Below are 20627 nucleotides of genomic sequence, written 5' to 3'. Positions count from 1 at the left end.
CAAAATCATTTAAGTACAGATAAGTTTAAAGTCAGAAACAGCATTAGATAAAAAAATAAAGATCATGAAAAAAGAATGTACAGCCTCTCTGCAAGATCATATGAGTAAATAATTGCAGTTAAATCGAAGTCAAAACACTGAGCAGGAAATAGAACCAAACCTTAAAAAAAGGAAAAAAGAAAAAGGGTAACCGACATGCAACACATTCTCTATCCCTCATTCTCTATCTCTCTCTCTAGGCAGGGTATAGAACCAAGCCAAAAAAAAAAATGGTAATCACAAAAGCACTCCTACACATATCTCTCTATTTCTCTCTCTCTTCAATGGAACCATACATGCAAAATACACTCCTAAGATGCAACATATGCTCACTCCCCCCCCCCCGGGCGCCCCATTTGAACCATACATGCAGAGTTATAATAGGGGGATGCATTTGGAAGGTTCTTATGAATGGACATAATTGGATAAAGAGGCCAATTCCCATCTTAAAGCAGTGCATGACTATACCATGAAAGATAGAATCCATGAAAAACATTCACCTATGGACATATCACTGAAATCAAGAATGTGGCTAGGACGCCATGTATTTCCCTCTTTTCTGCTGCTGTGGCCATTGAAAAAACCACTGTTCATCGGTTCAGCTTCTGGGGCAGTCCCAATTGAGCCAGGACTTAGCCAACATGGCTCCAAGTTAATATTGTCATCCATAATATCTGAGTGTATCCAGGAACAAGGTCTGGTTACTTCATGTAGGCCATTTCCATCCTTCAATTATACAAAAGTCAGATTTCACAAATTATGGATGAGCACATATACTTAGAACTAAAAATGTGAATATGGAAAAATGTGACCTTTACACGAAGTGGGGAAAAAAAAACTAATGTGAAAAATAAAAAGGGTTACTGAAAAGACCTCAGATATATTGAGCAAGTTCACAAAATCATCCGGAAGGTATTCATGAACCTTCTCTATCAGAGTGCTTGGAATTGGATCTCCCCTACAAATTGCAAATGAAGACTTTCAGAGGTGTCATATTGATTTCATTGATTCCATGCTTTACTACAGGATATGAATGACTAAAGAACAGACTCTTTACACAACCACAACGTAGACCAGTGGGCACAAAACTTAAGAAAATGCTAATAGTAGATCTGTGCACAGTACCAATGACAGGCATGCCATTGCATAGGATGCAAACACAACAAACAAGATCAAAAAAGGTTTTTGTTGGAGATTTATCTAGCTGCACCGGAAGCCATAAAACTCTGCTCAAAAGATTGATTTACATCATGAGAAGAATAAGGTCCATGTTCATGCTCAGCTTTCTCACCAAATTTAAAAGATAATAAAGGAAAAGAAAAAGAAAAAAAGTTTCAACACAATCGCTCACAAAATAGGCACTTTCAAGCGGTCAAACTCTCTCATCTCATCCTTTGCAGCTTCAATATGGTGAAGACCAGTTGTTTGGATGCTGTAAGAAGCACAGTGCTAGGACCCACTGTCATAAGAATCTCAGAGCAATAGCAACCCTACAACAACAACAACGAGCCTTAAGTCCCACTAGGTAGGGTCTCGTGAATTCTTTTCCTCCAATTCATCCAAGAGTATTTTCCTCTACTAGATCAAGGGCAATTAAATCCTTCCTCACTGCCTCATTCCCAGTTATTTTAGGCCTAACCCTACCCCTTTTCATGCCAGAAACAATAACTAACTCAAACCTATAGTCTAAAAAGGTTGAACAGCAAACCTTTTCCACCGCTGTTTAACCCTACCCCTTTTCATGCCAGAAACAATAACTCAAACCTACAGTCTAAAAAGGTTGAACAGCAAACCTTTTCCACTGCCGTTTAAAAGAGTCAGTCGGACCTTGTGGAAGACCTGAAGACCATATAAATATGGTAATCACACATTAATCATTTAGAAGTATAGTTCACTTATCTCACCACCAGTCACAATTATAGTTCTGCTGATCAAACCTAGATACACCTTTGATACACAGATTTTGGATTCACGATGAAGTATCCATGTTTGACACTAGGATATGGACATGGGAACTCCATCTGGACACTTTAAAATAATGAAAATAATTCAAAAAAAAGAAAGAAAGAAAGGAGTACAGAACTTGGACATGCACCAACGCCTGAAACTTGGGAAACAAATCGCAATGGACATCGAACGAACACATCAAAAGACAACAATCCAGGCCTGATCCTTACCTTAGATATTACAATAATGGCTCAAACTATAAGTTATAAGCATCCAGCTTGAGCATTATTTTGTTCATTAGATTCTTAAAAGCTGCAACCATATGATAAGACATACTGTTCAATGAATGCATATAAGTGATTAAAACATCAAACTGAGATAACTATAACATTTTCACTAAACAGGGGCCATTACAAGTCAATTCCTAATTCTTCTTGGATAGTAATGGAACAAACTGTACAAGTTGTTATTTGCATGTCAGCCCTTCTGTTTTTTGTATAAGGTAAATTGGCAATCATATTATAAATTTTGGGTTGAACTCATTATTCTGTTAATTAAAATTAACTTGAGACTTCCTTATTTTAACACAAACATTTTTCTATAGTTTAAGCATCAGTGCCACAAGCCTAACACATCAACATACATATTGGCATAAGCATTCCAAACTTATCCTTCTTTGTCAAACATACCTCTGCAGGTAAGTGTTGGAAGATTACAAAAAAATTATTCTGATAGACATGGACATACCATTTAGCCAGACGGCTGGTGACAAACTTCTTCTTTCTGTTCAGAGTTCTGATGAAAATTTTCCACTCTGCTGGAATACCAACTTTATCAGTAATACCCTCCATACAATTGTTGGCAAATGGAAAATCCAATTTCTGATCAAAAGATATTAGATCAGTCAAAGTTGGACATGGCAAGAGATGAAGGTTCCGCAGCTGCTCTCCCAAAAAAGAAGCCAAAGATAGGACATCTTCACATGAAATTGTATCCCTTCTACAAGAGGGGCAAAAAAAATAAGTCAAGGTCCATTATAGAACTTAGCAATATAGAAAAATATAATTCTAAGACAACTTACAACTGAGCAAATATCTTCCCATTGCATCGCTTTGTTATAATATACGGCCATATCCTTTTGCATCCGGCTGAACTTTCAGATTCACATATTGATACAGCTCTTCTATATTCATACTGTTTCTTGCTCCACACACCAAAAGGGAAACCATCTTCTCTACATTTCTCGAGAATAAAATTGCATTCAGCAATCACATCAGGCACTCCTTTGCCTTCCCAAGGTACAATCTTGTAAGATCCATTTTCAAGAAAGACAAACCCATGTGCCAAAATATTGGGAATGTGATTTTTCAAGGGCGAGTTGACTTTGCTTAGTAGGCTATAAAACTCAAGCTGTAAATGCAATACTTAACTCTTTAAGTATATATAGAAAAAAGGAGAGTTCTATCAGCTGAGTGAGGCGATATTTGGAAGGAAATACAATCATACCTCAGTTCCTAAACCATACAGTGAAGCTTCCAACCCTCCTTCAACATAAATTTTAATTACATGGTCAGCTGTGAGAAAAACCTGTAGAGAAAAATTAGGACAAATCACTATAAGCCAACTATATAACCTCATACATCCAGCTATGAATACTTGAAACACTAGCTTCTACTTCTACTAAATCATGTGAAACACGGTAGAAAGGCTTGGACCCAAAAACCAAGAGATTAGAGTTGAATTTTGAATATCAAGCACCTGTAATCATCGTTCATAACAAATATCAAAACAAGTCTGAACCTTGAGAAAACAGAAAGATTAACAAGTCCACTTTGATTAAATGATGTCAATATTTGTATTGGCAAGAACAATACTGTGAAAAAGTAATATAGTTCCATGTTAAAAGTTTCAGGTTTGAATCTTGAGAGGGGTAGGAAAAGGTATGGGTTGGGTGATAAGTTACCTCCCATTGTGTAGCCCAGCCCCAATGTCGCTCCAATGGACCCATTTTTTTTTATATTTTATTTTATGAATTAAGTAATTTCATTTTTGATGAACAAACGCACATAGAATGATAAACAAGCACAATCAGGAGATTGATCTTTTAAGCTCACACACTTTGTGAATTTCAAAACTGGATATAAATATCTTCCTTAATATACTCAGGAAAGCAGTCTTTGAAACCATTGGGAACATTAGATCAGCATAGTGTGCAACTATAGCAAGCAAAATCCTAATCAACTTAAACATGGATATTCGAGAAAAGATATTCTCATAGCTGATTCCTTGTCCTTGAGTATGACAACTAGCTCCCAGCTGAACCTTATAGGGCCTCTACCTTTAAATCCAAGCCCATCTTTCTCTTGAAGACCCATTTCCAACTAATAGGTATTGTAACCTCACGAGGATCCACTAAAGTCAAGATTTGATTGGAATAAATTATGTCCATTTCAAATTGCAGAAGAGAATATGTTATTTTAGTAATCAGGTTGTGTGAGTTGGGGTAATTTGGCATTTTTTTATTGATATATAAAAGGGCAGACATGGAGCTGTAGGTATGCTCCAGGAAAACTGCCACCTCTTTATTTTTTTGTTCTTTTCTCTTCTTCTCACCCCCATCTCTAACTTTACAACATCACATCAGAGCTTTAATCTACTTTGAGAGATTTATTTGAGTTGTTTTCAGACACTTTTTTTTTTTTGTTTTTTGTTTTTTCCTCTTATTTCCCCTAATGAGTTCTCAAATCTAATTTTAGGTTGGTTTGAGAGTTAGGGATACTTTTCAGGTTGGTTAGACTATGTAGCATCCTTGGTAGGATGCTGAGTGTTCGTGGTATACTGCTGCTGTTTTGCTGTATGCTGGACCTTTGTAGCTTGAAGAATCCGTTTTGATGCTCTGTGTGTTCGTGATTGATTGCTGACAATCTTGTATTAGTTGATGGTCAGCTTTGATTGGTGTTGGATAACTCTTCTTGCCTACACTAACTTCCAGCTGCTTCCAGCAATAATGCCCACAGTTGCTGCCAGCCAAAATGCCTGTAGTTGCTACCAGGACGTTTATTAATTGCATGCAGCGCTTTGTCGCAGCCCGCCCCATTCTTCATAGTCATGTAATTCCTCCTTGGGTATTCTAACTGTTAAAACTTGATATACATTGTTGACCCACAACATAACAGTTTAAGCTTTTAGGTAAAGTCGTAATATAACAGTAATCTCAGTTAAGTGGTCGTAGCTCCCTCTAAAGTTCTAGATCTTTGAAGTTCTAAAGTGCTATTTTGAGCTACTATGAGCTGCCTAACTTCTTCAGTTCTTCTCAGGCTTCCTTCCATGATAATGCAGCCATGGTTACTGCCTTTAACAGTGGCAGGGGAGGTTTTGAAAAACGAGGTGGGGTTTGGATTGCAGTGGTAGCAGTGGTAGTTTATTAGGATGAGAAGTTCATCATGGCAATTGTTACAGTTGCACACATTGTAGCAAGGACAATCATATTATTGATCACTGTTGGGATCTCCTTGGAAACTGACTTGGCCCAGTAAGTCTCTTGCCAGTGATTCGAATGATTCAAATGCACCTAGCCACTCTACTGGGCACTTGAGTGCATCATCTACTGTATCCCAATAGTATAACAATCTTGTCTTGCATGGTTCAACAACTCCAAATTCATCATTGTACGTCTACTACTACTGTGGCCCATTCAAGTAAAACTGGGCTTTTGGCCTCTTCCTTCTCACCTTGGGTTGTTGGTTTTAGTGGGTATTCCTAATTTGTTTTGGTCTTTGAACCTCACTACTTTACACTCTAAGGTTACTCTGATGATTAAGTTACATCAGCCTATGATTGTGGCAATAGTCTTTCGATTCTTTCTATTCCTCTCCTCTGTTATGTGCTAAATTTCTCTTGGATTTGATATCTGTTAGTCAATTAACTAAATCTCATAACTATACTATGACATTCTTTCCTTCTCACCATGTTATTTAGGATCTCTATATAAAGAAGAGGATTAATGGAAGGCTTGAAAAGGATGGCCTATACTATTTTAATGATGTTTGTGGTGGATCCAATGTCATACAACTTCCTCAATTTCTACTCATGGTGTTTCTCTGGAACAGTGGCATGCTTCATCTAGAGTCAAGTCTCATAATAAATAATTGTTTTCTCTTATTCATTTAGATATTTGGGGTCCATGTGTCAAGAATTTCATAGGTCATCAATATTTTATGACTTTTGTGGAAGATTTTTTGCATATGACCTAGATCTATTTGTTAAAAGACAGGTTTGAATTTTAAATTTATTTACTCAATTCTACCATCAAGTAAAAACTCATTTTTGCATTGAAATTCAAATTGTTTGATCTAATAATGCACTTGTATTTGTTCAAAAGAAGTTACAATATTTATGCTTGGCCAAAGGGATTATTTATCAAACATCTCATTCATTGGAAGCATGGTCTCTACTCCTTTGTATGTATGTTCCTAGAAACTTTTGGACTAATGCTCTTCTTACAACATGTTTTTTACTTAGGATGTCTCTAGTATTATAGGAGAGGGGAGGGGAGGGGAGGGGGCACAGATTCCCTTCTCCATCATCGGTCGAAACAATCCATGTTCTTCATTGTGCATCGTACTTTTGGGTGCATGTTTTGTTCGTGTTCCGCATTCCAGCAAGGACAAGTTCTCTCCTCATCTTTGTTGGGTACTCAAGAACTTAAAAAAAGGATATAGATGTTATGATCCCAACAGTTGAAGGAAAGATGTTAGTGACAATGTCACCTTTTTCAAAGGAACGCCTTATTTGTCTAGTGTTGGGTCCTCTGATGAATCTATTCTGAGTCCATCAATGATATATGGTCTCCCCCCCCCCCCTCCCCAGCCAAACTCTTGGGTTGATCCTCCTGTTTCTACACATCCCTCTCAAGAAATCTTCTGCTTCACAAAACTGCTGCTCTTTTTTCTTTTCTTCTCTTCTTCTTGCCCCCTGTATTTAACTTTACAAAACAAATTTCGCAGCTGCTTCTAATTACTCAAATAGATGTTTGGCATTGCCTTTTTGAACAGTGCATGGTTCTTTAATATTAATTTCTTTTAATAATTATTATCACCTAGGAGGAACAATTCTTCCACCAAATGGAGGAATTCATCTCTCCCTAGAGGTCTAGATATCATTAGTAAAGAGGTTGTCTCTTGCTTTTGCATTTTTTTTTTTAAGGTTCCAGAGATTCTAAACTTATATGACTAGAGGCTCGTTAGATGCTTCTTCAAGCTCAGTTTTCTTTCCTTCACCACTTTCCTGAATAAACTCTTTTTTCAAGAGAGATTATTTGTACACTAAGAAAGGCCTCTTGTTCAACAGAAAGAAATAGAATCCTATTGACTCTTTGGAATACTCTAAGGAGTAAGAATCTACATTTACTGGAACTTTCTTCCAAGGCGTCAAGTTTTGTAATATAAGCTAGACAACCCTAAATCTCAACATGTTTAAGATTGTTTCTTCCATACCACATCTCAATGGAGTTTGAGGGACAAATTTGGAAGATATCCTATTCAAAATGTATGGTATGTTTTTCTAGGTCATTAATAAATAAATATATATATATATATAAAATATTATATATGAAAGTACGAATAGTGAAAAAATATTTTTAAAGAAAGACTAAGAGCTCCTAAAAGATATAATTGTAAATTAATTTGTTGACAAAAGTATCCTTATTTTTAAAAATAACTTCTATAAAACCAACATTCCTAAAAAGTATAAATTTTTTATGCTATATGTAGAAGTATATGGATAGTGTAAATCATCTCATTGACAAAATATTCTCAACTTTTAAAAATTAAAACCAAATATTCTTAAAAGAAGTAAATTCCTATAATAACATTTAGAATGTCTAAAAGTTAATGTTTGAACTTAAAGAAAAAAAATTTCATTTCATTAAAAAATAAGCTAAACTAACGTCATATATATATATATACTACAACAATAATTAATAAAAGTACCAATAAAGTAAAATATTTTTTGGTAAAAATATCCCTATATTTTAAAAACAATACAAAAAAAATCCTAAAAGGAAATAAATTCAACCAAAATTAGATTAAATTACATTTATAAAATTTATTTTAGATATGTTAAAATTTTGATATGAAAAAAGAATCTCTATTTAACCAAAAAAATTGCAATATATATATATATAATTATTTTTTAGAAGTAAGTCAGTATTTTTTTAAAAAATAATAATAAATTCAATAACATTAGATAATCCTACGTTTAAAATTTTTTATTTTAAATAAAATAAAATAAATAAATTTCTATACTATATATAAAAGTATGAATAGTGGAAATCACGTTGTGGACAAAAATATCGTCAACTTTTTAAAGAAATACTTGAAGCCCCTAAAAGATACAATTGTTAATCAATTTGTTGACAATTTAAAAGTAAAATTCTATAAAAAATTTTATGCAACCTTGACCTACTTGACTCAACGGTCAGAGTATTTATAAAAATATATAGATAATGTAAATAATCTTATTGACAAAATATTCCTATTTTTAAAAATTAAGACCAAATATTTTTAAAAGAAGTAAATTTCTATAATGTGTGTATATATATATGTATATATATATATATATATATATATATATATATAAAAAATAAATTCAATAAAAATTAAATTAAATTACATCTAGAATGTTTAAAAGTTAATATTTGAACTTAAAGAAACAACTTTCATTTCATTTGAAAATAAGCTAAATTAACATCATATATGTCTATACTATAATAATAAATTAATAAAAGTACAAATAAAGTAAAATATTTTGTGGTAAAAATATCCCTATATTTTAAAAGTAATACGAAAAAATCCAAAAAGAAAATAAATTCAAAGAAAATTAGATCAAGTTACATTTATAAAATTTATTTCAAGTATGTTAAAATTTGATCTGAAAAAGGAAACTATATTTATTTAACAAAATAGCTACATGTATATCATATATAAAAGTACAAATATATAATTTTGTAGAAAAAATATTATTATCTTTTTAGAAGTAAGACGAAATTTAAAAAAAAAAATTAAATTTTTTTTTATTTTAAATAGGTAAAAAAAAACCCTTTCATTCAAAAAAGAAAATAAATACAATGGTATTGTAAATATTAAATAAGATGTACATTGCAAAATAAAATAGGTAAGTTTCTTTTATGTCTTTTAAAATTATCATTTGGGTAAATAATAAAATAATTTCAAAAAATAAAATTTAGAAAGGAAAATATAGACCTAGAAGTACCCTCCTAATAATAAAATTTTAATTTATTTAAATTTTTTTTTTTAAAATCATTAAATGATTGTTAAGAAAACAAAAAATAACAATAATTAAGAGTTTAGGTAGCTTTCATAATTTAGAAATTGTAATAAAGTTATCAATATTTTCAAGGGAAGAAGTCACATAATGGGATTTTTATAAAATAAAAATAATACAAAATCTACTTATTAATTTTTTTAATCTATAAATGTTCCGTGAGTATTAAAATTCAATATTTTTTATAATTTAATTTAAATTTTCATGTCATACCATAAATTATATATTTCAAAATTTTTCATATCCCCATATTTGTAAACTATGTCATAATAACATCATGTTGATATTTGAATTTTATAATTTTAAATAAAGTATTAATTTTATAAATAACTTTGAATATTCACACTTTAATATTTGTGAGCTAAATTATAACAAAGTATTATTAGTTTATTTCAAAATATCTAAATTTATTAAAAAAATATAAAAAGAATTTACACCATTATACAATCACTTGCAACGTACGTGGCATATTTACTAGTATATATTTATATAAGCAAAATTATATGCATTCTTTGCCTCCAATGCCCCAATCCTAAATTATAGCAATTTTGAATTAAAAAAAATAGAAAACTCAATGTTGATCAATCAAATATCACACATCATTTATTTATTTATTTCACATTCTTTTAATTGAAGGGTCCACATCTTTCCACCAATCATTCATTATTGTTTCAATTTGGTAAGGACTTTCAAGGAATAAACATGCATTTATTATAATTTTTTTTTAAAAAAATAAGCCCCACAAATTTCCACCAATTATTTGTTTTCATTCTAAATTTGACAATATTTATTTTTAGACACAAATATGTTGTCTTTATTATAATAATACATAAAGAGGTGATATTATTTATATTGTTATTCAATCATAGCACAAGCCAGTGCTAGTAACTTTTAAAGAAAGTACGTGAGTCATACTTGCTCATCATAGAACACACCAAGTCCAACAAGGTGCTGTTTCTCTCTATGAAGCGTTAGCACAAACATAGAACACAGATACAACACAACATGCACAGGGAGACAACAAATATGCAAAGAGACATCATTAAAAAACATTGCAACTGTTCTCTTATAATTATGACATTTCATTGATTAAGTTATGCATAAAGCATATTACAATGTGTTTTTATGTGTAAAACAAATTTTTTTTTTAAATATATATTAAAAGAGCACCCGTGAGTGTGCGAGAAATGTCATGAAAGTGTCGGAAATTAAAATTATATTTTAAAATTATGGGCATATTTATAAAATATGGAAATGTCAGTGCTACATAGGTCTCTCCATTCAGACGCATCATTTAGTTGTAATTTCCCAGGAGGTGACCAGTAGAAAAGTATCCAGTTATCATTGACGTGAAGATTCAGGAATTTAGTCCTTAGGTATTCTCTTCCATCTGATTGAACTTCCTTAGTACTTTTCTCAGTTTATTTCTCTACTTCTGATTTTTTTTTTAATATTTCAAAGGCTCCAAACTTGTATTGCATAAGGTCAAATCCTACCCATGAATGACCATCTGTAAAGGTATTGAAAAGGAATCACCCATACCCATGACATTTCAATGGTCCACACGTATCAGTGGGCATTAATTATTAAATGTTTGCAAATTTCACTTTGTCCTATAAAATGTGACTTTTTTAAGACATGATTGAAAGTTGGTTAAGTGTCTACAATTGACTTTCCCAAATCACCATCTTTGGCCAACTTGCTGGTCCTATCTTCATGAATACGACATAATGTAAGGTGCCATGCATATGTATGATCACACTCATCCCCAAGTCTCTACAGTCTAATGCTCATTTTCAAATAAATTTATATAACCATTTAAATTCAAGAAATATTCCATCAAATGCAAGAACCTAATTGAACATTTTTATTTGAATGGAAAAGACATTTATTTTTCTAAAAAACAAACTGAAACCATGTCTAGCTAAACATGGTGTGAAAATAATATTTCTAAGTTTGGAACATAAGAGCAATCCTTAGATCTAAACATAACTAGATGATAGAGATAAATGTTTGGTCCCAAAGCTAATGCAGCAACTCTTGCTTCATTTGCAAATCTAAGGGTGACCTCATATGTTCATTCAATTTTCTACTTCCTTTTAGATCCTGCAAAGAGTTATGTTAGCCCCAAGGTTTCATTAACCATTTTTTGATGATAACAAACTATTATGGACTAAGGACTTTGTGCTCAATGTGTTTCCTATAGGAATTAAGCCATTGAAGTCGGAGAAAATATGAAGAATTAAGAGAAAATTTTGAAGCCTTTAATTCAATTATTTGTAGTATTTTAATTTGTACAATCATAAGAAAACATAAGGAAAAGCACTAATAGACCTAAGCTGGCAAAATGAGAACCTAAGTAGACCAAACCCTAGCCTTTGTACCAGAAGGGCGGTCGACTGGCCCTGAAGGTGGTCGACCGGTTTGACACATCTTGCCTCCAACGATTTGTTTTCCTTCTCTAATGACTAATTAGCGATTGACCAACCTTGTAAGTGGTTGATTGGCTTGGCTAGCAAAAAGGCTCTAATGGGAAAAAAAAAAAACAGTTAGTTTTCATCTAAATTCTATATATAGCCCTCCTAGGCCTTGAGAACAGAAGAGAAACTATCCATACTGCATATCCAAGTGCTTGTGTTTTCATTCTCTCTTAATCTCTCTTTGTGCTTTACGTTGCTCATCTTTGAGAGAACACCAAAACTCTTGAGCTTGATTCAAATTCTTTAAGAGTTATTTTGTGAGCTCAAATTGCAAATCATTCCTTGTGAGGAATTTTCATTTGTAATCTTGTGTAAAATTTATTTTCCTTGTCTTTGTAGAAAACAAGGAGGTTGTAAGAGGTATCCTTGCCGTCTTTAAAGCAAGGGGTATAATGGAACCTCAAGGCGGTTGACCTTGAGAGAGTGAACGTAGGCCGATTGCTGAATTTCTATAAAAAAGAGTTTGCTTTCTCTCTTCCCTTCTCTCTTGGATTTAATTGGTTTTAGATTTGTGTATTGCTTCTTTGCTTAATTTGCTTTAAATCTTTTCATCAAACACTTCAAATTTTATAAACCCAATTCACCCCCCTCTTGGGTCACCTTTGAGCCTTCAAGTTATACATATTTATAATGTTCAGAGCCAGGGCTCCTCCAAGACCCCCAAGTGGTCCTTGAGCAAGAAGGGATCTTTCACAGTCAAGTCCTGTTTCAACCATCTTAGCTGTGCAACGGAGTGCGCCAGGTCTTCTCCTTGGAAGACCATTGGAAAAACTGCAGCCCCTTCCAAGGTTGCTTTTTTCACTTGAGAGGCCGCTCTAGGCAAGATCCTCAAGCTTGACAACCTTCAATAAAAGGGCATCTATACCATGAATAGGTGTTTTCTGTGCCTCAAAGAAGCAGAATCTGTAAATCACATCCTTCTCCACTGCTTCTGGACTAGGAATATCTGGAGTTTGGCCATTTCCTTGATCAAACAGAATTGGGTCACTGCAGCATCAGTTGAGAGCAAGATCTGGGCTTGGAAAGGGATCGTGCCAACAAGTTCAAGAGGAGAGCCCTTACTCTTATTCCCCTTGCTATTTTTGGGCAGTCTGGAAAGAAAGAAACGGAAGGGCCTTCAATGGGACAGCTTCTTGACTGCAGGCTGTTAAAGATAACTGGTTTTCCATGATCACTAGTTGGCATTGTGGTGCCCGAGAGGGACCTTTCTGTTCTTCTTGCTTTCCTGAATGCTTCTTGATGACCCTGTTTGTCTTTAATAAAATTTCTTTGCTGATTAAACAAAAAAAAAAAAAGAACTTGGTCCAGAATTTAAAGTAGAAGCAATTGTAAGGTTAGTTTCTATGAAAAGCTTTTTATCAAAAGTAGTTTCCTTTCTCTTCCAATTCCCATCCTTCCCACAATGGAAGCACTTTCTTTGTCATTAACTTCCCTAGACTTGCCCCTTGACTCTAGAGATTCCTCCAAGGACTTCAAATGCTTCTTCCCTTTAGTCTTGCCTTCACCTTTGGAGTGAAAAGGCCCTGGAGTGCAAGGGACAGAGTCCTTCCCCATCTTAATGGTGCCCTTAGCTATGATTAACATTTTGACCAACTTTGGAAGAGTACAGACCTACTTATTCATATGATAGTTCATAACAAAATGAGAGGAGTCAACAAACGGCTGCAAAATGAGATCAATTTGCAACTTGGCATCCATACCAACTCCATCCTCTCCAATTACTCAATATAACTAATCATCCTTGGTCCTTGTTCTTAGATCTCTCAACCATTCTTGCCCTATAAAGGTTTTTGGCTACACTAAACCCCATTGCCCTGCTTCATTTACCAACCTATAAATGTGAGCATTCACATCATACGTGTTCTCCTCATTGTCATGTTCTCTCTAGAGCTCATGGGATATGGTTGAACAATGGTATCCAAAATTTTAGGAGGAATAATTTTTTCCATTTTAGGCAATCAATATAAAATAGTGAGGAAGTGATATTTTAACTTTTCAGTACCAATTGATTTGGGTAAAGGGTGCTGCCCACTATTCTTTTCAAATCTGAGACTCCTTAAGTGGTATTCAGAAATTTTTCTCGTGGGAATTGGGGTCTCACTAATTATTAATCTGCCTTACATAATAGTTTCTTGAAATGACAAGAATCAATAAGTGGGCACCTCTTATCCTATGTTCTCAAGCATGTTTTCCAATAATCCTTCGACCCTTAGGATATGTTACATATGTAACCTGAATTTTTAGTTTCTTGCGTACATATGCTTAGTTAAAGTTTCAATACTCAAACCATTAAATATTCACATAATTATTTTTTCAATCCAAAAGATTCCTTCCTCATGATATCTATTGAAGTATTTGGTGAAGAAGACCTAATCACAACGACAAGTCTCTCCCTCTATTTATAATAAATGTCAAGAAGCATATACCAATAACCATAATACCCTTGCTAACTCATACTTACAACCATAACACTAGCATATGCTAATAATGCTAAATGACCTAAATAACCATTAACACTCCCTCTCAAGCTGGAGCATCTACATCGTATGCTTCTAGCTAGTAACAAATGAATTTAACACGAGCAACCCCCCTACAGCTTTGGTGAATAAATCAGCAAGCTGCAAATCAACTTCAGATGGGTGGTTATAATGAGATTTTGCACAAGTTTCTCAAAGTAGCAATCAACTTCAATATGTTTTATTCGCTCATGGAAAACTAGGTTGGAGGCAATATGAATAGCAGCTCAATTATCACACATCAACTCCATAGACCAAGAATGTGGAAAACCCAATTATTCCAACATGTTCTTCAACCAAACAAGTTCACATGCAGTGCAAGTCATGCCCTATACTAACTCAACGCTTGACCTCACCACCACAGTTTCTTTCTTACTCTTCCAAGAAACCAAATTACCAACAAGAAGGATACCGTACCCACATGTGGATCTTCTATCAATAGGGGACTTGCACCAACCTGCATCAGTATATCCTGGAATATGATTGTGACCTCAATCTTAATGTAAGAGACCTCTCCCAAGTGCACCTTTGAGACATCTCAAGATGCGAACTACTATATCCCAGCGACTTGTTCTTAGAGAATCAAGAAACTGACTCATAACACTTGTTGCAATAATATATAAAAGATATATTCAGTCAAGTGATTGTGAGATAATTCAACTTTCCATCAAGTCTCCCCTACCATCCTAGGTCAGGCAACACACCCATATTTGGCATTAACTTACTATTGCGATCCATGGGTGTATCAATAGGTTTGCATCCCAATAGCACAGTCTCATCTAAAAGACCTTGTACGAGATCTTGATATTTCTAAAGCCAAGTAGTGCTTCCAATGGTCCCAAATCCTTGGTCGGAAACTTAGTTTGTGGGAAAATCTTTAGGCCTTGGATGCTTTGATCATCATCATCAGTAATCACAATATCATCCATATACATAATAAGAAAAATATTGTTAGATGAAGTATGATGATAAAATATAGAATGGTCTGCTGCACACCGTCGGAGGCCAAACTCAAGTACTACAATACTAAATCGACCAAACCACACTTTGGGAGACTATTTTCAACCATATAATCATTTCTTGAGCCAACACTTGAGCCTAACTCTCCTTGAGTGAAAAACCAAGGTGGTTGCTCCATATAGACCTCCTTCTAAAGATCACCTTGTAGGAAAGCATTCTTCACAACTAGCTAATGTAGAGGCTAGTGTCAGGTGGTGGATAAAGAGATGAACAAACGTGCCGAGGGAGACTTGGCAACTAGGGAGAATCAATCTTAATAATCCAAACCATACACTTGACTATATTCTTAAGCATCGAAGCTCCAAAAATACGAAAATTTTGACGGAAATTTTGATTTTGATGTCAATTTCGATTTCAATTTTGATTTGAAAAAATAACGGAAATCAGCAGTAAAGTATTGAATTCTTTGTGAAACTTTAAAAATGGTTAATAAACAAAATAATGTAAGTTTTAGGATTAATATATCACAAGTTCACTACATCTATGTTGTGCATAAGGTGGAAAAGTTGTAATATAATGTGTATCAAACATATTTGTAAGATAATGTAATTAAATAGATTCAATTTATACAAATGAAAATCATAAATCATTTAAAAATTGTTTATTATATAAATAATGATAATTTAGACATGAATGGTTAAATAAAATATTGTTGTAAGTTTATTTTGTCATTCAATTTCAAAAGCACTTGTAATAATTAGTTTCGATCAAAATAAATAAAATAAATTAAGAGAGAAATTTCACTTCACTCCGAAATTGCTCATTTGAATTTTGAGGAAATTTCATTAAGTTTCGCTAAAATTTCGAGATTTCAAAAAACATTGGATGATTTGTTGAGGTTTCGATGGAAATTATGCAAGACGGAAATTGAATGCCATTTTGATTTCGAGGGTGACAAAAACCGGAAATTTTGATGGAAATTTCGACAACTTCGTGGAAGTGGAAATTTAGGACCATGGTTAGAAGCTAGTTAAGAGTGAATATTTGTTGAAACACAAGATACATACATATATTTCATAAAGCAACCGAAAAAAAAAAACTTTCAGTGACGAGCTCTTTACATTGGGTTGCACGGTTCTAACTTGCTATCAAATGATGGTTTTGCATATCAAATTCTTGCCTAGGCCTAGTGCCTCCATTGGATGTTAGATGGAGTCACGATTGGTCATGCACCAAAAATAGGGAAGTGACAAGTTGCTTCCATGCATTTTATATAAAACTGAAACCAACAAACATTCATCTAGATATATTTTATATAAAACTGAAACCTACAAACTTCATCTAGATGTCTATCGGGTTTTACTATCTAAATTTTGGAATTTCATTTTATGCCATTCCAATTGGAACTTATTAAATGGCAATCCTGAAATCACTAATTCATTTTTGTGCTCCAAGAACCAACCCAAAATATGGAAAAAAAATAAAAATAAAAGTAGGGAGGGGGGGGGGTATGCCTTAGACCCACTTATATGGCTTACTAGCTGCAACCATAGCAATGGCAAATTCTTCATGTGAGAATTTTCACAGGAACTTTCCAAGATCCAACCATAACCCTTTTCCCCCACACCCAACCCTGTACAAATCTTACAATTATTTTTCTCCTCTATGGGTGGTGGAGGAAGGTATGTTACTCACAAATGTTCAAGTCATAACAACTAATGAACCGTCAGTCCATAGCAACAGAAAGCAGAAGTTCAATTCCCCTACTAAAGGAGTCCAACACCATAAACATTTCACAAATCATTAGTCATGCTTTGATGCCATGTTGCATGGTATTTGAAAGCTAAAAGCATTTCCTGTTAAGAAATAATTATTGGCTCATATTTTGTATGGTACTGTCAATTATTTTCATCAAACATAACTAGCTTTTCAGCACTCCAGAGGAAAAATAAATGAAATTTGTAAGTACTTCATATATTGGCATGCATAGACGTCCCAGTTTAACTAGTTGGGAAAAAAATGGACAGGAAAACAAAAAAGAAATGAAAGGAAGCAACACTACAATAAAAGGTTAAGCAATTAAACATCCTAAAAATTTTAACATAATGTAAAGCTGGCAGATTCAGCATATGAATGGAACTATTTTTTAATTTTTTTTTTTTTTGAGGTCTGCTGGAAACACCTTTAAGTAATCAATCTTTACAAAGCCAGCCATTAAAAGAAAGAAACACTTACAGGATTGCTACCAGTGCCAACAGGAAGCCTCTCATCATCCGCAGGCGAAGGCAAATTATGAAACACACAAATTTCTGCTGCAGATTCTAGCCATTTGTTTGCATTTAGTGCAAGACATGCTCCCTTGGGCATTTGAAAAATTGCAGATGAGATGTCAAAGGATATTGTGGTTGGAACTATCCAGAGTAAACATGAACAAGCAGAAACAAAAGAAAAGACAGTAGTGTGCAGTCTAGCCATATCCACACCTAGTGCACAAAGCACTCATTGAAGGAATGTTGCTAGTATATCACTGAGGCCTAAGAGCTTGGCACCCCAGCCATATAATCATTAAATGTTGCTAATTTGTTCAATATAATCAACCATGGACTAACTAAGCATATATGAGAAGAGGATAACATGAAAAAAGGAATACCTTCCATATTAGTTCTCTCATATGTGGCTTTCCAGCCCAAAGCTTGCATAACCACCCTCTCATTTCCCTTTGTCCTATGCAATTGCTAGAGCTCCAAGTAGAATTATAGTGGTCTCTCTCTTTATCCAGGAACATGGATAAAAAATTTATGTCATAAGAAAATTCTTGATTCCATAGTTTATGACATTTCAAGGTACCACCAGTACCATTTTCACGATTTGAATCCTCCTCACATTTGGAAATTCTGAGTCTTTTTTCTTTCCTAGTCAGTTCAGGGTAGCTCAGATCATTTTCATGATTGTGAGTATTCTTCCTGGCCTTCTCAATGCTATCTTTGTCGAGTGCAAGCAATCCAGCACGGCAAACTCCTTTATGACAATAACCAGGAGCCATATCCAGACATACAAATTCAAAATTCTTAGAATTCACATAATTCTGGGTAACAGCTATAGTTGTTTCCAGATTTAGCACACAATGCCACCACCCACTAGGAACATATATTGTCTCACCCGGTAATTGGGTGCACTCAATTGGCTTGTCTTCGTCGGAAAGAAGGGGATAAAAATCTAGCCACCACTGTGAACACATGATAAAGGGAACAAGTACAAGGAAACTTCAACAAATGCCATTAAAAATAAGAGACATGTTAAAAACAAAGGATAACTATATGCAGTTACACTTCTACCTGCAGTGATGATGGAGTCTCAATATTGACATCACCATCATCTTCATTTACATGAACTGTAACACCTAGAGGTACTCTTCCAGGGGGATATAATGCCCACCTATACAGACAAGATAAAATGTAGCCTCTTAACATCAGCTACTTTAATTACAATGAAGCAAGAAATGAAAATAGTAACAGAAAATAACATAAAAGTAAGAACAAGAAGTCTACCATTAGAGAGGGCAAAAACTAAATCAACCAATTAATGTGGTAAACACAATTACGTTTAATAATTAGACAAACACCACCATAATTCATAAATAAATAAACCAGAAACTGACTACATTCCTGATAAAAATTTCAAAATTGACATCTACAAAATTGTGAAAAGGGAAGAAAATTTTTTTTGTCATGGATGAATGGTTATATCAAACAACAGGCCATAACAATAGGGATATTTACATGTTCATTGATATGTTATTTACCTCTGTCATTTATCAAGAAGCATATAAAAAAAAAAACAAAAAAACAAAAATCTTTCAAAGGTCCTCAATTATTCACCCTCTTTCTTTATTGCATATTACTAAATTATTATTCTAATTGATGTTAGGTTTCAAACATTAAGTTATAGAATGGGGTCCTAGGTACAAGTATCAAGTCTATTTTCATCAATTTGGTGCCTAAGAAGAGTCAGTCACTCAGTCTATTAAGGTTGCCGATTTTCAACCCATGAGTTTACTGACTAGAGTTACAAGATTATTGCTAAGGTTTTTTTGGCAAATATGTTCGGTTCTGTGTTAGGAGATACTATTTCTCATACTCAAAGTGTGCTTTGGTGGTTTATTTTTATTTATTTATTTTTTGCTAGAGGGGGGGGGGGGGAGTGGGTAGGCAGATTGTGGATGCTCTTTTGGTAGCTAATGAGGCAATGGAGGATGGTCATAGAAAAGGCTTATGATAGGGTTAGTTGGAACTTTTTTGGATAAGATCTTTGCTAGGAAGGGGTTTGGCAAGAGGTGGCAGTCTTGGTCAAGTGGTTGCATGTCTAATAAATTCTATTCTGTAATTGTTTGAGAAGAAACTAGCTGAGGTTTAGTGCTTTGTCGGACGTTAGACAAGGGGAATCTATCCCCATTCTTGTTTGTTCTTGTTTTTTTATGTTTTGAGTAGCTTTATTGATAGGGCAGTTGATAGGGGGTTCATGAGAGGGATTGGTGTGGGTAGAGAGGGGGTATTTGTGTTCTCACCTTAACGATACTATTATTTTCTTAGGTGATCACAGAGTGTCTTTCTGGGTGGCAAAATTAATTTGGGGAATAGTGACCACTGCTGTTATAGTTATGGTAGATAATGATAGAAATTGGGAGTTTCCTTCTTCAGCTGTGTGGTATGCTAGAGTGGCTCTTGACTTATATAGGGGGGTTCCTTTAGGTGGTGATCCTAAGTGTGTAGGCTTTTGTGCATCCAGTGTTGGAGAGGGTGTTCAAGCATTTGGATGATTTGTAGGGTGCCATTTTTTCTTTAGATGGTCCCACTACCCTCATTCAAGCTTGTCTTTCTACTATCCCTCTTTAATATTATTATATTTTTTTAAAGGAAAAAAGTAGGGAGTACAATCAAGAAAAGAGAAAAAAGAAAAAACCAGGCCAAAAAGTTATCCTTCCATTACAAAAGGAACGCAGTGAAGCAAAGAGAAAGTGAATACACGACAAATCTAATAAAGTAACGCCAACCAATCCCGCTACATGTATTCCAAAGAAACGTGAAAGAAGAATCCATTTGCGGAGCACTGAAACACAAGGAAGATCCAAAGCATGCTACTGGAAGTGGCAACTTCTTTAAAGACTAGCATTTCTTCCAACCTTTCGCACCAAATAATAGCCAGATCAGTATACCACAAAACTTTCCAAAACCTCCAAACTTGATAGCACAAAAAGGCTCCAGAGAAGCCAGATACACCTAATTTTCACCCAAAAAAATCCCAAACAAATTATTCCAAAGACCAAAGAGAAGGGACATTGTAA

General features: G+C 34.1%; 1 protein-coding gene across 2 annotated transcripts in view; it reads right to left on the bottom strand.

The window, feature by feature from the left end:
- The window catches only part of LOC131162452 (lysine-specific demethylase JMJ21), a 59384-nt gene that overhangs the window by 11954 nt on the left and 26803 nt on the right, over positions 1-20627 (bottom strand). The window contains exons 7-15 of one of the 2 annotated variants that reach the window (XM_058118935.1): positions 18622-18721; positions 18446-18512; positions 17937-18304; positions 17522-17644; positions 3493-3573; positions 3068-3396; positions 2734-2985; positions 913-997; positions 540-765 (exon numbers count right to left, since the gene is read on the bottom strand). In XM_058118935.1, the coding sequence (XP_057974918.1) occupies positions 540-765; positions 913-997; positions 2734-2985; positions 3068-3396; positions 3493-3573; positions 17522-17644; positions 17937-18304; positions 18446-18512; positions 18622-18721 (1631 nt within the window). Of the gene's footprint in view, positions 1-539; positions 766-912; positions 998-2733; positions 2986-3067; positions 3397-3492; positions 3574-17521; positions 17645-17936; positions 18513-18621; positions 18722-20627 lie in introns of both variants that reach the window. The other variant, XM_058118934.1, reaches the window with a different exon arrangement.

This window comes from Malania oleifera, chromosome 8 (assembly GCF_029873635.1).
Source record: "Malania oleifera isolate guangnan ecotype guangnan chromosome 8, ASM2987363v1, whole genome shotgun sequence".
Taxonomy (NCBI): domain Eukaryota; kingdom Viridiplantae; phylum Streptophyta; class Magnoliopsida; order Santalales; family Ximeniaceae; genus Malania; species Malania oleifera.
Note: the sequence above shows the minus strand (reverse complement) of the source record. Positions and strands in the feature narration are given on the sequence as shown.